The sequence below is a fragment of the Sinocyclocheilus rhinocerous genome, unplaced genomic scaffold, assembly GCF_001515625.1.
Source record: "Sinocyclocheilus rhinocerous isolate Xijiao unplaced genomic scaffold, SAMN03320098_v1.1 scaffold901, whole genome shotgun sequence".
In the NCBI taxonomy this organism is placed as follows: Eukaryota; Metazoa; Chordata; class Actinopteri; order Cypriniformes; family Cyprinidae; genus Sinocyclocheilus; species Sinocyclocheilus rhinocerous.
The window spans coordinates 172341-189752 of record NW_015656008.1 but is presented as its reverse complement, the minus strand read 5'-3'; the positions used below and the strand labels follow the sequence as shown (position 1 = coordinate 189752).

At 33.7% G+C, this 17412-nt stretch overlaps 1 protein-coding gene across 1 annotated transcript in view; it reads left to right on the top strand.

Annotated features, from left to right (window-relative positions):
- LOC107719194 (proton-coupled folate transporter-like) overlaps positions 1-11403 on the top strand; it is a 25956-nt gene extending 14553 nt beyond the window's left edge. The window contains exon 4 of the mRNA XM_016526568.1: positions 11200-11403. Within this exon, the coding sequence (XP_016382054.1) occupies positions 11200-11251 (52 nt within the window). The 3' untranslated portion in view covers positions 11252-11403. The remainder of the gene's footprint in view (positions 1-11199) is intronic.
- The last annotated feature ends 6009 nt before the right edge of the window (positions 11404-17412 follow it).

Genomic DNA, 17412 nt, shown 5'->3' with positions numbered 1-17412 from the left:
TTTCCGTGGAACCAAAAGAAAAATATATCGCAGATAAGCATCGTTCAAAAACCTAGGGTTGGAAAGATTTAAAAATTAAAAAAATTATAAATAAATAAATAAATAATAAATAAATAAATAAAATAAACGGTATGGGTAAGTGACATATTCATCCAGTTTCATCCAAAACCAAAACTATTCTATTGAAATTTGAGATTTAACAGTCTGAATCTAGGAAGTCAATCGAGGAAGTATCTCAAGTATCTTTAGTTCATTGATAAAAAAAAAACAAAAAAAAAACTGCTATGTGCAATCACAGTAATAGCCCTTTCAAGGGGTTCCCTGAAAAGCTTTGATCTAACTGACACACTTGTCAGGTTGGCCATAAACAGCTCTACTGCCTCCATTATCAGCCTTCAAATTGATTCTGACGTGCATTTGATGTTCTTCCTCAGACTATATAATTAAGTGATTGTCTTAGGTAATGAAGGCATTAAGTAATGTACATCTGCAATAAAGCCTGTGTGTGGTGGCTAGTGAAGTGTAGCATGGTTATCACACCCAGGCTGTAATTATACCACCAATGGACTGTTCCCAGAGGCAGTGCCCGCTCCGGGTTGCGCAGTCTCCTCTGCGTCCCGACTCGAGCAGTGCACTATTAAACCTGTGCAATTCCATACTGTTCTTACTGTTCTTAATCCATACTTAATCCATTATCCTGCTAGGAAATGATATGTGTCAAATCAGGTTGTCTCAAAATGATATGTGTCAAATCAGAAATTGCAGGTTGTCTCATGAAAACTCAAATTACACCCTTTGATATTTGACTTTTTTATTTGCGTGGAGTGAATTTGAGAAAGGCACCCATAAAAGCAATATAAGCTCATTGGAAAAACTTGCCATTACTTATATTTTTGTGAAACTCCAAAAACATACTTATACAGTTTATACAATCCCCTACAATTTCCAGCTAAATGAACATTAGTGGCAAACTTTTTTTCCTTTTCACACAAATAAAAAAATTATTGATTATATTGATTAATAAATAATTATTTTTGCGTGTTTCCTTGCACAATATGTTATGAGCTCAAACCGTTATGGCCGTTATGGCTTGTTATGGTTTAGGGCTGCAACAAATTATTATTTTGATAATCGATTAATCTAACGATTATTAGAACGATTCATCGACTAATCAACAATTATTCCACTGATTAATCAGTAGACATTTATTGATTATTCAGCTTTTGCAATTAGTTAAAATATTTAGTTATACATATTCTAACAAATAAATTAAGGTAATCTCTTCAGCTTTTGAAAGTCATATTATGTAATTACAGTTATACAATTAATTTATACAAATAAATATGTTTGGCACACAAAATGAGATAACAGAAACTCTCTTATTTACCATTTAATTATCTATATGAAAAAGTAACTGAATGACACATCACTCTGCCTTACATCTCCTTTTGTAAGTCATATGAATAAGAAACTAAATAAAGGTAAGTGATACGACGTTTTATTTTTTTGATAAACTATTTTATTCACAACACAATCTCTCTTAAAATACCTTATAGGGTAATGATAATCAAAACAGTCCTGAGCTAGATCAAGCTTTGATCTCTGCAAACCAAACTATAACTTTAATGAAATATTTTTTCCCACTAATAAAAGTTTTGATCATTAGCTAGCTCCACACTGGAGAGCCGCTTTATAACATAAAATCAAGTTGTAATTCTAACTGAAAGCGACACTCACTCTGGTTTTCCATGTTTAATACTGTAAAGCTGCTTGATTTAAGGCCATCTATTGCATAAAGTACTAAGTTATATAAATAAACGTGACGTGACTTGACTTTACTGGAGTACTAAACTGCAGAGCTCGTGTAACATCCACATCGCTGTAATCAGATGCTTTCTTAACTGCTGCTTTCACACTGCCGTCAGTTTTTGATGTGTTTATTTTGTTATTTAGAAGAAAGCGCGCTGCATATATTTACATATTCATCCAAACGCCGCTCAGCAGCTTCAGGTTTGGCTGCGTTTGCTCTGAAGCGCTGTGTCTTCTTCTCTTGAATTGCATCCAGGAGGGCTGAATTACTGTCGTGCGCTACAGCTCCACACTGGTCAAACCGCATTATTGCAGGTTCTTACATTAGGTCATATGAGATTAAACGACTACTGTACTCGACAACAAAAAGATTTGTCGACAATTTTTTTATTGTCGACGTTGTCGAAAATGTCGACTAATCGTTTCAGCCTTATTATGGTTTGAATTTTAGCGATTACGATTTCAATTCCTATTCTTCTTATTGATTCTGATTCTTACCAATTCACGGTTTCAATTTCGACAAGTAAAAAAAATGAAGTCAAACATTTAGAAATATGTTACGCCCCTCGTTAGTTAGGTCTTAGTCGTCTAGGAGTATTATTAGACGCAACACAAATCTTGCATGTGTGTGTCAGGGTGGTAAGGAAATTTTAAAAAAAAAGAAAGAAACAGTCAACAAAACCACTAGTTAAGTCATGATGTTTAATCTTTTTTAAGTGCAATAAAGTAAAATAATAAAGCAATGAAGTAATGAAAATGATTATTTAAAATCTGTAAAATATTTATTCTGTGTCTGTGAATAAATATAAAGTATTTATTCTTTATGCAAAACATTCTGTTGCAGCTGAATACCATGAATACAATCAGCAGCCCACAGAATTATTTACAAGTTACATTATTACTAACAAGTGTTAGTAATAAAATAACAAATAAATGGATTAGCAAAAACACAAATAAATACAACTGAACAAAGGTACAGATATTGAAATCAAATGTAATTAAATGTGAAATATCAATGCATAGGTTTTCTTTTTCTAAATAAAATTTTGATTAAACCTAATTAAAGTTACAAAAATCATTTACTCAAGATCAGTGAGTGATATTCTTTTTCTTTTGTTCTATAAATAACATCAATGACAGAGATGGCAGCAGGTTTATTAGGCTGCTGAAACTTTAAGATCGAATTCACGGATCCAGTCTACTGATACACATTTTTTTCATAGTTGTTTATGTACACTTAAGACAAAACTGACTGTGTACAAGGATCTTTTGACATTATTTTGTGTGTATTTGCCCATACAAGAGATAGAAGACATGAAACAGAACTCGATTCAGCATTTGCACACTATATGAGAGGTGGCTTTTCGTGTGTGTGCAGCACAAAAACAGCAAACGAGTGCCAAATTAAGTTCTCTTTTGTGTTTTCTTGCACTTCAATGTTCACATTAAAATGTGCACTCAGGAATCAATAAGTGGAATTGAAATGTGTTTCTTATTGAATCCATGGTTCTTGAAAATTTGGAAACGGTTCTAAAATGGAACTGGTTCTCGATACCCAACACTACCATAGTGCATGATTTGTAAACTAATAAATTTCGACATATGAATCACATATGTAAAATTAATATGTAATGGCATGGTTGCTTCAGTAAATGTGTTTCCATCTCACATTTGATATCGGTTAAGTTTAAGGTAGGATTTAGTGTAGGTGATAAGTTATTTTCAATCGCGATAGAGCAGTGACCTTTTAGTGCCACTAATCGGACATTACATTTCCAAACTTCTGTGATACATACAACGGATTCATGTTCATCTGTTTCTGAAAAAACTGAACATGCTTTTTTTGTGCCACTCACTGCACATTTCACTTTGAAAGTGCAGCGAAATGCGCAAGAAGCAACACAATCATGTTGCATAATGTCGTAACAGGCAAGTTCTTCCAGTGAGCTTGGGTTGCATAAATGCCTGAACGGCTTGGGTTTGAACATCCCTTCGCTACTGTACATAATTCCACTCTTATCGACATGAAAAAGCTTTTTTTCAGAGAAAACAAATGTGAAATGTGACTAACCACTAGTTATTTTTTTAGTTGTCATCAGTGCCAAGAGCTTCACCACTGTTCCATCTCAGCCTTCAGGGTCGTTTCTATTTCATGTCTGTGTGCTTGTGCGCATCTCGGGATGTCAGTCACAGTGAGGAGGAATTGCAGCATGTATGATACCTGACCCTATGGAATATTGATGAGTCTGAGGAGAAATAAAAGAGAATAAAAGAAAAAGTAATGACAGAGTCCGGGTGGGTGAGTAAGAGTAGTCTGCCTCTGTGGTGCCACTGACTCAAATCAGAGTTTACACAGGGACTCTGGAGACTGCAGACTTAAGACCGGTCTTAATCCATCCATCAAAGTCTCTCTCTCATTACGCTCCACAATTACCGGGACTATGAAGGGCTTGTCTGTTAAAATCTAACTTCAAACAGTCTTTTTTGTATTTAAGCGCTTAGGCCCTCTTTCTTTCCCCTTCATCTCTGGCCTCATATTCAGGATTTCGAATGTGATTATATCTGCTCAAACACCATAACTTGAGCTGTACTGTTTAGAGAGAGTGTTTACACCGGTGGCACGTGACTCAACACGATGCAAAACGAGGTTGGATTTTATAAATAATAAAAACCACACAATGGTCTCGTCACCTTAAGCCTTCTCTGAGTCCTTGCTTTGGTGACGTAATGCTGCATAGACTGTTTGGTAATGGAAGGCCATTTCAAGTCGGCAAGACTGCAGGACTGATGTATTATTTGAGAAACATGGAAATGCAAAATTGACCTTTATTCTTTGAAATAAAATAAAAGGTTTTAAAGCATGATGCTATAGGAAAACCTTTTTCAAGATCTATCTATCTATCTATCTATCTATCTATCTATATATATATATATATATAAGGTTGGATTTTGTACTGTAATACATTATTTTGCTCATTTTTTCAAACTTTTTTTCAACAGCAATCAACAGCATGTCACAGACACTGTTAATGCAGCTTGTCTGTATGTACATAGTATTATTTTTTTAAAGTGTTTGAGCGGCAGGATTGTAACTGTGATTGCACAATAATGTGGCAAGATGTTTATGGAGGTTGTCATCCATAAAACAGACTGTGTGGTAAACCTCATTAAGAATTCAGGAGTTTCTGAAGATGTTTTGATGCTCATCCAGGTAAAAAGAGATGGAAAGCCTTTTTTCTCACATTAATATTTTAGAGAGGTGCAAGAAAAATAGATTTTCACACTTCATTCACACAGATGTGCAAGTTTGTGCAGGGGCATGTCGAGAGCATTTTAAATGGGGGGCCAGGCTGGGGCAAAAACAAAAAACAAAACGTTGAATATATGGTACACTATTAAGAAGCGCAAACCAGCAAATTTTATATTAGGGAGCCACAGTATTTCTACCTGATCTAACCCTTGGATTTCATTTTATCACTGTGATCTAATGTAGGTTTATTAAGTTAATATTTTTGGGTTGAATAAAATCAAATAAATTAGATGTTACCACATGAGACATATCCATGTACATATTCAAGAAAAACACTTAAAGTGAATTAAAAGCTTGACAGTACATGCTGGTTTTGTCTCATACCTAAAGGTTACAACACACACCAGTTTTTGTTCTTTGCTGAGTTATACAATCGAATCCTCTCATTATAACATATAGAGTGTATCCACCATGTAAATAACAGATTGACTGCGCGGTGTAGAGGGATTCATTGGTCATAACACAACTTTGTGAGATCGTGATGAACAAAGAGTGACAGCTTTTTAGTGATTATAAAGGGAGAGCTCTTTGCAAGATTTCTAGGCTGTAATCCATTCAAAATGCAGAAATTTAGTTTTTCGGCCACACACACTTTGCAAAGTTTCGGGAATGACATCTTCATATTTATGCGGGATTCCCTCTCGACATAGCAGTGATTGACATGGGACAAATATGTGAAAATGTGCATTAAGACTAGAGCACCCTCACTAATTTCAGAAGCACCCTAAGTGATTTATTTCTGGAACCGGTCCTGGTTGATACGCTTTTATTGTACAACTATATAAAAACAACAAAATACAAATGCACTAAATAAAATAATTGAATAAATGCATATTTACAATAAGCACTTAATACTTAAATAAGAATTAAATAATAAAATAAATAACTAGAGAAAGCTGACTATAATCAGCTTGCTTCCATTTAGTGGGATAAGCCTACTCGTCACCTGAAAAAGCACTTCTGGTCTTCAATGATGCAAGGACAAAATTTGACCAACCAGATTTCTGTGGGGGCTGGTGCCACCCCTGGCCACCATGTAAACCTGTCCCTGAGTATGTGTAAACACACTATTGATCAAAAGTTTGCGGTCTACAAGATTTCCTGTAATGGTGAATTTTCAGCATCCATTAGTGTCACATGATCCGTCAGAAATCATTCTAATATGCTGATTTGCTGCTCAAGAAACATTATTTCTTCTTCTTTACCTCTTCTTCTTATTTGATGGTAAATAGTTGTGCTGCATAATAAAGTGTGGAAAGTGTGGATGTATTTTTTCAGTGTTCTTGGTGAATACTCAAACAACATAAATATTTTATAACATTATAATGTCTTTACTGTCATTTTTGATAAATTGAAGTTGTCCTTGCCACATTAAAATCAATTTCTTTCCAAAAATAAATGAATAAATAAAAATACATACATACTGACAAAAATGACTGACCCCAGACTTTTGGACAGTAGTGTACATATCTATATCGTCTGTTAAAATAATACTATAAAACTATAGGCAGTGGCATGATCCAGGTTCAGTTAGACATGACTGACATTTGAATCCATACATGGAGTTTAGCTAAACCTCTTGTGATCATTTAAAGTGGATTTATTCGGTCTTTCAATGAAAACAAATCCACAACTCAAGCTGGATCTTTAGTGCAGAGCTTGAAGCTAAAATGTGCATGGCAGTTGGTCAATACATTCCTCTTGTTTTAATTGTTTTTATTTATTTATCGGTTCTTCTGAAGAAATGTGTATTGGTGTTAACCTAGAGGGAAGTACAGTGTTCAGATCCTTGGAGTAAATTTTTTGTCTGGTTACTATGGCGGCACCATGAAAATGAGTATTGCTTTGCGCTGTGAATCTATAATGACGGAGAGTTCCAGTCTGGAAATAATAAAATATTTGTGAGTGTTGTGGCCAAAATATACACTGCTTTGACATCTGCACCTCAGGTTTTGTAAAGCACCCATTTTTCATGTCTCAAAATTCATTTTTATATTGCAAAGCGTTGTTAAGATTAATGTTTGATGACTCTTGACTTTATTGGACAGATGCGGGATGCGTCTGCACGGTTTTGAATGCAGAGAGGACGTCTTTTGCATGGCTGCCTTTAAATATGCAAGACCCCTGAGACTTTGTTTGTTTCAACTCCTGTTCTATTTTAATCATGAATAATTACGCTTTTTCTCAGCCAAAACAAAAGCATGGCAGTTTTGCAGGTGTAGATTATGGCCCAGTGCCTTAAATGAACTGAATCGATTAATGTGAAACCACACAACGTTTTAAAAATTACATTTAATATTCAAAATGTTAAAATGAAATAAATATATTTTTATTTTAATAATTTGATAATTTACTGTACATGTATCTTAATTAAATATTAACAATAATAAATAGTGTTAAATTAGTATTTACAATTATTTCAAAAACTAATTGAGTTGCATGGAAGTTACATTCCAAATATGATAAAAAAAAAAATTTTTTTTTTAAATGAATTAAAAAAAATGCTATGATTAGTATTTTTATAAATATATTTTATATAAAAAAAATCTATTATTGTTTATAATTTAAAATAATTCAAAACAAACATTAAATGTTGCATTTAGTTACATTCCAAGCACACAAAAATCACATTAAACAACATTGTAATCATAATGTTACGGTCCGTGGTTGTAGTTAGCGCATGACGGAGTAACCAAAATAGACTTTAATTCCACTTTAACACAAAGACCAGGAGAGCAACATAGCATCCACTCACGTGTACCATTAAATCAACATTAATCCAGGACGAAGAACAGACAGAAACTGAAGGCTTATAAAAAGGAGCAGACGAGATGATCAATCAACACAGGTGGACAGAATGAAGGTGATTAACTAATAATGAGAACAGGAACCAAACCAAATAAAGACAAAGAGGAACATACACGTGACACATAACAATAACAACAGCAACAATAGCAAAGCTGTTATTACTATTATTATTATTATTATTATAAATAATTAAATATTATTTACATTTTAAAAATGCTAAACACAAAAACATTAAACGTTACATTTAGTTATATTCCAAGTCCACAAAAGTCACATTAACCACATTAAAAGTAAAAGTAAATTTAATTATTATATTTTAATTTTAAACAGCTGCTTTTGTATTATTATTATTATTATTAATGTTTTTGTTGTAGTTGCTATTGTTGTTAATACAACTGTTATAATTATTATTATGTAAATATTATTATTACCAATAATTATTTACAGAAAAATTATCTCAAGTTATTCAATTAGTTATTAAACTGCATCAAAGGAACAGTTTCCCTCAGACTCTTTCACAATACGATGATAATTTCGAATGTGCTGCAATGATAAACATTTCTGATACGATTTTGCAATTAGTGCCCTATTCAACCTCTATGTGGCTCAGACAATGAGGTTCAACAAAACTTTGGGAGGATGGCAATGCCAGTGGCCAGCTAACACTGTTCAGCACCTGTACCCTCTCATTAAGCATGAAAATAAAGGCCTGTCTCACTGTCTTCCAAAGCCAAATGCATCCAGACTGAGTCATGTGACACACCTGCACTCTGCCTGACAACAACAATTAGCCGTCTACACTGCAGCACAATCCAACCCTTTACACAATTGGTTTAATTAGTGTCATTCAAGGGCTGCTTTGTTAAAGTCTCTTTTTGAGATTGCATGTTGGAAATGGCTTTTACATATTTATTATTGACTTTTCCCAGAATTAAAAACTATTATGCTCTTATAACTGTGCTTTTTCTCATATGCTCAAGCCTGGAAAGCAAACCTAGAATATTTATCAGGATATGGAGATGGGTTTAGATTAATGTGACTGAAAATGGGAGAAAGTGCTTCTCTGATTGCATATTTGCAGGTTGCAAGCAAATGACTAATTCGCCCAGCTGTTGTTGTCAAAAGTATTAGACAAATTCATGGATAACCCTTAGATTTACTAGCCTGACATCCTGCCATTTTCTTCATTAGTATCTCTTTTTGGGGAAATTGATTCAACCTGGTTCCTCTATTCACTTGGATGTTTATATTGTAACCCTTTAACCAATTTTTACGTCATATACAGTACTTTCAAAAAAGAATATATATACAGTATATATAGTATAAATAGAAGGAAACAATACCAGGGTGTTGTAAGTGGTTGCTAGGACATTGGTATGCAGTTGCTAGGGTGTTGTAAGTGTTTTTACCTTAAGTGTAAGTGTATTCTGAGTGGTTGCTTACTTGCTTAATTCAAAAGAGCTGTTCCTCAAGTCTCTGTTAAATTTTCTTGTCATTATTTATGGGTTAGGTCCCTCTTCCGATGTAAATCTATGGGATTATATATATATACAGTATATATATATATATACAGTATATATATATATATATATATATATATATATATATATCCAGTTGCAAAAATAAAAGTAATGACACACCTTTCCTCAATTCAAAGTTTCAGCAATAGAAACACCTCAGCAAACATCACTAATGATGTAAATAATGAAATAACAGTAAGACAGGTTGTATTTATTAACATTACTTAATGCATTTGCTAACTTGAACCAACAATGAACAAGATCTGTTTACAGCATTAATCTTTGTTAATTTTAACTGTTAAATACACTAAGGAATTTCTAAACATTACTAGTTTATTTTTTACAATTTGTTAATGCAGTAGTTAACATGCACTTATATAAAATAACACCTCTTTAAAACATTAATAATCTTAGTTTATGTTCTTTCATACATTTACATTTCTTATCATTCAAGGTCTGCTCATTCATGCAGTGTGTTAACATTACTTAAAGCATTAGTTTCCATGAGCTAACACTGAACAGCACTTTATTAGTTGCTTAAAAGCAATAGAGCGCTTTTGTGAACCTCATTGTAAAAATCAGTTATTCATCAGTTAATGTGTTTCTAATTATTGTGGGCTCCTTACTAACATGATTTATCTTTATTATAGAATTTATTATGCATTTACCATTATTTAATGTGTTACTAATTTTTGTAGGCTCTTAACTAGCATTATTTAACAGGAAAAGAGCATTTATTAGGGGCATTGCTGGATCTTATCGTAATCTGTATATAAGGTGTTGTTCATTGTTTATGTTCATGAATTAATCAATGCAAAGAAATTCAGCTATTAATGCTAAGAGAAACCTTGGTATATGTCCGAGTTTACATTAACAATAATTAGGTAATGCTGTATACAGGTGGTGTTCATTGTTAATTCAACAAATTTTTAACTAACATCAACTAACAAACAGAATTCTCAACAACAAATATAGCAAATACAATCTGTAATGTGTTACTGAAATGATTAAGTTCTCTTATGATTAACTCTTCATATATATATGAAATGATTATGAAATTATTAACTCTTCATATATATATATATATATATTAAAACTTAATTATATATTATCATTTTTAAATAAAATAAAATGATTTTTTAAATTAAATAATAAATCATTATTTTTAAATTTAAATATTATAATTTATACATTAAAAAATTTGCATTAAAAAATAATTACAGGTTGCATGCAAGTACTGCAAGACATGTGCAGGAATTATGGTGCAATACCAGTGGAAAACATATCGCACAGTTGCATTTATGCATGTGCCAACACTTTTATCCAAAAATGCAATAAAACAAATTTTTCTTTTCCCACTGAGCGACAAGAAAAGACTTCAGCCGCCAGTGAAAGCCACAGAGACAGGAAGGTTTTAGTTTGCCCTTGACATTGCATAAACCTCCATGTGAATTATGAATGGCTTATTTATGACACCTGCTGGCCTGCTGCCATTCCTAAGCCAGCACTGAATTACACATACAACAAGTTATTTATTTATTTATTTGGTTTTTACTTCTTTATTCGACAGTGATGTATTTCTATGATCAAATGCTATTATTTTAAAATAAATAACATGCTTGTCAAACTAAAATCATGCTTAAATCACTGGAGGAGGGTGATTTACTTGACGTATACTGTGAAGGAACTTCTGTCTCTATTCTGTGGCACCTCCTCTTATTGTGACTGACATGTCTCTCTGTTGGCTTTTAGGTGGATTAGCGAGATGCCCGCCACTCATCCTCGACTTGTGCTTTCAGACTGAATCTCCACCTTCTGGCTTATTCTTCCAGCACAAAGTGGATCCATGATTGGATATTGCACGCTTTTCTGTGGTGATCTGATCTTCTCTAAAAGTCTTCATGACAAAAAAAAAATCTAAATTTTCGTGAGGAACACATCAATTACTGGCACATATTCCACCACAAACAAAATTGTGAATTCACCAGTTGCACTTAAAACTGATTAATTTGTAATAAATGTAAGTACTGTATAATAAATAACAAACTACAGAATGATATCATGCAGAAAAGACTTTCCCTGAGTTCTTTGGAGAGCTGAAATGCACTGCGGTCTGCCTGAGCGTGTGGTGAGAAAGCATTAATAACCTCTTAATAAAATTAGAACGGTGAAAGGTCAACTCCTGAATTGGAAGAAGTAAATGAGAATCGCTACTCTGAATTGTCCTCCCCAATAAGCCGTTTACAATTACACTGACACAGGGCAGAATCCTGGAATCGTCTGACAATTAAATACATTTCATGCCATAAAGTTGAGATTTAAGTTGAGTTTAAAAGCATTTCCTCCATTTACTGGGCCACAGAAGTCTCTTTGTGGCTCTTCGTCTCAGAACTCAGAGGACCATGTGGGTTCTGCTGTCAACAGCAAAACTTCAATCAAAGATAGTCTGTTGGGGAAGGACCTAAAAATAGAAGGAAAGATTACATGGTGTCACGTTTATGTTCTGTTATGGTTTAGATTTTCCTGTATTTCTGTTCTACCTTCTTTGACCTAGTTTCCCTTAGTCCCCTTGATTAGTTCATTAGTTCCCACCTGTGTTCATTAATCATCTTATTAGTCCATCGTTTGGTTTAGTATTTGTAGCCCTGCCTTTTCTCAGTTTCTTGGTCCTGTCTCCGTCATTGAAAGTGGTTGTTTTCTCCATTTCTCCCACGTGGATTTATTAAAGACTCTTTTAGTTTGACTATCTGCCTCCTTCGAGTGCCTTTCCCCAGCAACCCGTGACACATGGGAGGATTGTTTATGGACGTTTGAAAAGGTACATTTCTTTTTCCAAACTTTATTCAAGACTGCCATGAATGGAATTCCTTAATGTGGGTGTCAATAAATGGTGTACCTACAGCCATATTGGTGTTTTAAATGGACAAGCCAGTCAAATCAACATGAAATCCTATGTATTTCCAAGTGAAACAGGATATTTATTGGGAAAAAATGTTGAGCAGAAATTGATTTTATCCATTGAGAATTGATTGGATAGTGAAACGTGTCTCTATGATATGATTGGAGGGGAAGTACAACAACAACATTTTACATTAAATTAAATATTAATATAAAGAATAATCTTAATTACATACACATATATATATACACACGCAACATATATTTACCCTCTTCGAAAGTTTGGGGTCAAGGATTTATTTATTTATTTATTTTTTTAAACATGAATCCTTTTATTCAGCAATGATGTATTGAACAGATTAAAAATGACAGTAAATGATTTTACATTGTTAAAAAAAAATACATACATGCATGCATAAATGAATAAATAAAAACACAACTAAATGGTGTTTTTTTTTAAACTTTCCATCAACTAACGTTATTAGATTATACATGAAATAAGCAGCTTATTGGAATGATTTGTGAAGGACTGCTGAAAATTCAGCATTGCCATCACAGAAAAAAATTAAATTTGAAAATATATTAAAATAGAAAAAAGCTATTTTAAATGGTAAAAGTATTTCACAATATTGCTGTTTTTACTGTATTTTTTATCAAATAAATGCAGCCTTGTTCAATAAAAGACATCTTTTCAAAGACATTATAAAACATTACCAACCCCAAACTTGTTGGTCGAGTATTATTACTTCTGATAAAATTGTGCATAATAGAATCAGGAAGGTCTAATAGAAAATAAATAGGGTCAAAATTTTTTTATTTTTTTTTATTTTATTTTTTTTAATGGTGACTTTAAATCACAATACGATTATTGATCACAGACATAATGTATTCTCAGTCGTCAGAATGGACTGTGATACTCTCCTATTCATATATGTATAACACTAATTTGCTCATTAAGCTGGCAATTATTAATGTATCGAGGGACAAAATTCCATTTCATTGAATGACACTCCTTACTGCAGCTCGTCCCAATCAAATCTGCCGCGTTATGATGTAAAACAGTATCTTGAGGCTGCTTGAAATTGACTGGCTGATTGTGATGGGAATGAGAATAGAAGAGCTCCCTCAACAGCCTTTAGAAGTTTGGACACATGCAAACGCATCCAAATAGATATTAAAACACAAGCACAAACGTGAGCGGCGAGGGCCAGCGTCTCCCTAAAACTACCATCTCTGATAAGGCTGGAGAGAAGCTCATTACAAGCGATACACACACTGGCTGATGCTACACACACACCGCAGAGGCTTCCCATCAGTTGTAATTATCATTGGTATACCCAGTGCAAGCGCTGGCAAGATCAATCCAATCACGGCACTGCAGCATGACTGAAATTGAATTCTATCGTATTTAAATGATCAGACTGATACCAACTGCATCAAGACCGTTTCGGTAAACTGAAAATGCAGAGTTGGGTAAGTAATCCTAACAAAGCAGTTTGGAGTGTGCTGGAATTGTGACTCTATTTTGTTCCACCCACCAATAATGGAGGCAGTGCAGCTCTGTGTTTGTGTTTCAGGAGACTGCACTGCCCTTGAGCCCCGGGTACAGATGATGCTGACACCCACTGTAATGAGAAATAGAAGATGCCATTAATTGCCTGGTATGCGTTGTGAAGCGGTCGAAAAAGCCATTCAATCTCCGAGCAATTCTCAGAGCAATATCTATGCATAAGTATAGAAAGGAATCATTATTTTTCAATAGTCTTCCCTAATTGCGGCTCTGATCAATACAATTACACACGGCCGGATGGAACTGCAGAGGACTTTCTATGGCTTTATTGCATCACTGCCTGCATTAGTGCTGACCACAGGGGGTTTCTGTGCCAATAGTGTTTGACAAAACATATCATTTGAATCATATTGAGTGCTGTATTGAGGCTGGTTTAGATGGGAAGAGAGATATAATGATGCTATCATCTTGCAATTTGGAAGATTTATGATTGAGGCTTAAATTAATCTGTGACTTCTTTCACATTTTCTGTGCTGATTTTAGGGGGGAAAACAAAATGAATTTAAATATGGTAGTAAATGTTAAACAGAAATAAATGGCATAATAAAGCATAATAATAAGACAAAATATTTAATAAATGCACACGCAAGGGAATGTATAGCATTTGTGGATGATGAGAATTTCAGCGCTGTTCAAATCTGTTGATATATGTGTGTATATATATGTGTGTGCAGATTTGAAAAGCGCCCCCACATGGACATTAACATTAATATTATAATTTATTGACACTATTGTACATACTTTTGTGTGTATAACATTTCCAAATATCAAACATTTCAGTAAAATTAACCATGAGTTGGTAACCATAGTAACAGCCATTTTATTAATTAGTTAATGTTAGGTTAATTAGGGCACCACATAGGAAGTTTTTTTTTTTATTTTTTAAACCAAACCAGATCCAAAACTTTTGGTCTTTATATTAGTTATATACTACACATGCAATTAAAAAAAAAAAGTAGCACTACTTTGGTACCAATTTTTTGAACCCATATGCTTAGATTCATACAATATTTAATTCATAGAATTTAACGCATGAAATTGAAAAATTACATTTTATTTAGTGCAATTAGACAACTACAGCTGTTTACCATACTGTTATTTTTACACATTAAACACACTGAAATGCTTCCTGAGATTTACTACTTAACCCACATAGCAGGTTCTGTATCTTCTGTGTTTAATTACTTATCTTCCCTCCAAGCAGGCGCATGCACAGATGCTTTAATGAATTTACTAGTCTGCTGTTGGCGTAAAATAGTGTTAAGCACAATTAAAATATGACATTCCTTGTATGAGTATTGTTTTTTTATTTTATTTTTATTTTTTTTACAAAATATAGTTAAGCAATGTCACACGAGCAAAGAATGCTATTTTCCAGAATATCAGCACAGTAATATTCATTCTGAATTATTAGACACAATATTGTCAATTTTGGCTGCTTTTGCACTATTTTGCCAATGAAAATAGTTCCAAACAAAGTCTCCCAGCAATACAGAGTGTGTTTTGTTCTTGAATGATTCTAACAAATTGAGTTAATCAATAATTTAATGACCCTTTCATGAAGATGGTCATTTGCTTTGTTCATGGATGAATGAGCTGTTTTGAACAAATTGGTTGAATGATTGATTCTATTACTGACGTAAAGCCGTTTACGTAGTTTCATGTAAAGTATCATTTCATTGTATATGCATTCATTCCACATCTGAGCTGCATAAAAAAAGTCTGTGTAAATACATCTAAATGCCACTTAAAGATACAGCTTCTGTGCCACATCTGCAATGCAAAGACGAATTTTGTTAACACTGATGTCATTTGATTGGTAACAGCCCTACAGTGTTAATTAGTGTAAGTAATTACAAGACGGTCTACAGTATATAACTTTATTTTTTCATAAATAATTACAAAAGGGGTACCCTTTTATTTGCTTGAGCGCCTGCCCCACACAATGTCTGTTGATGGCCCTGCCTCCAATCCTCCAATGGATTTCAGCCATGATAGCAACAGACAGTTAATGCATCAAGCAATGAACACAGGTGTGCTGCAGTTTTCCAGCAGTTTCCACCTTGACACTCACAAACTCAAGAAAATCATGCCTGACACGCAATTCATCACCTGTCATAGGTGTGTTTTGTTAACACACTTTAGATGGACTTACAGCCGAGAGGACACTTGTAACTTTAAAGCACTTCACATGCATCTGTTTGTGGCAGAGACACATAAAGGTTCCTTTTAAATACTTACTTAAATAAATAAGAAGTATGCTTAAGCATTAGGGTTATGAAACAACAAAAACTTTATTTTTTCATAAATAATTACAAAAGGGGTACCCTTTTATTTGCTTGAGCGCCTGCCCCACACAATGTCTGTTGATGGCCCTGCCTCCAATCCTCCAATGGATTTCAGCCATGATAGCAACAGACAGTTAATGCATCAAGCAATGAACACAGGTGTGCTGCAGTTTTCCAGCAGTTTCCACCTTGACACTCACAAACTCAAGAAAATCATGCCTGACACGCAATTCATCACCTGTCATAGGTGTGTTTTGTTAACACACTTTAGATGGACTTACAGCCGAGAGGACACTTGTAACTTTAAAGCACTTCACATGCATCTGTTTGTGGCAGAGAAACATAAAGGTTCCTTTTAAATACTTACTTAAATAAGAAGTATGCTTAAGCATTAGGGTTATGAAACAACAAAAAATATGAAAACAAAAAGTGAACTATGTGTACATCTTGCTACATGTTATTTCAGTGATAAACGCATCAATTGTGTTCCTTTGTGAAAGCAATTTTTCCTTGATCAGCGGAGCATACAGCTAAAAGGTTTTGCCGATCCAGGATATTTTATTTGCCCGAGTCGGGCAGTGTTTTGGATGACTGCAAACACAATCAGTCAAGGAACTGCTTTCAAGCGAGGCTACAGGGAACAGCAGTGCAAATGGTACATCATCTCAAATCAATAAACTTTAGATAAATATATGTGTGTACATTTCAGATTTCACGATGTTCCTATTTAAAATTAATTTCAAGATGTAGTTAATTATGGCTGATGAGTGGAAAATGTTAATATGCTACAAACTGCTTTACATTTAAGAATAACGTGACCACATATTTTTCAAAAGAGCATTCCCTTACTCCCTTATGTGTTTATTTTAGTTTAGATTATAAACATTATCATCAACAAAGTAGAAAATTGAGTCTTTGACTTCACAACATGTTTTTTCTTTTCTTTTCTTTTCTTTTCTTTTAAAGGGGGCAAATGGTATAAATAAATAATGCATCTAATATTTAACATGTATTTGCTACTGTATAATATCTTTTATATAATATAGTATAATATAATATAATAAAGCACCTTAAAGCAAAGCTTAATGGCTGTCAGTCCTGTGTTCCTGTCCTTGTTGTGTTTTGTTCCCTTTCAGTCGGTCTCTCTGAGTCACGTTGGTGACCGACGAATTGGGATCTCGCTTAGAGAGACCAATCCACTTCGAGTGT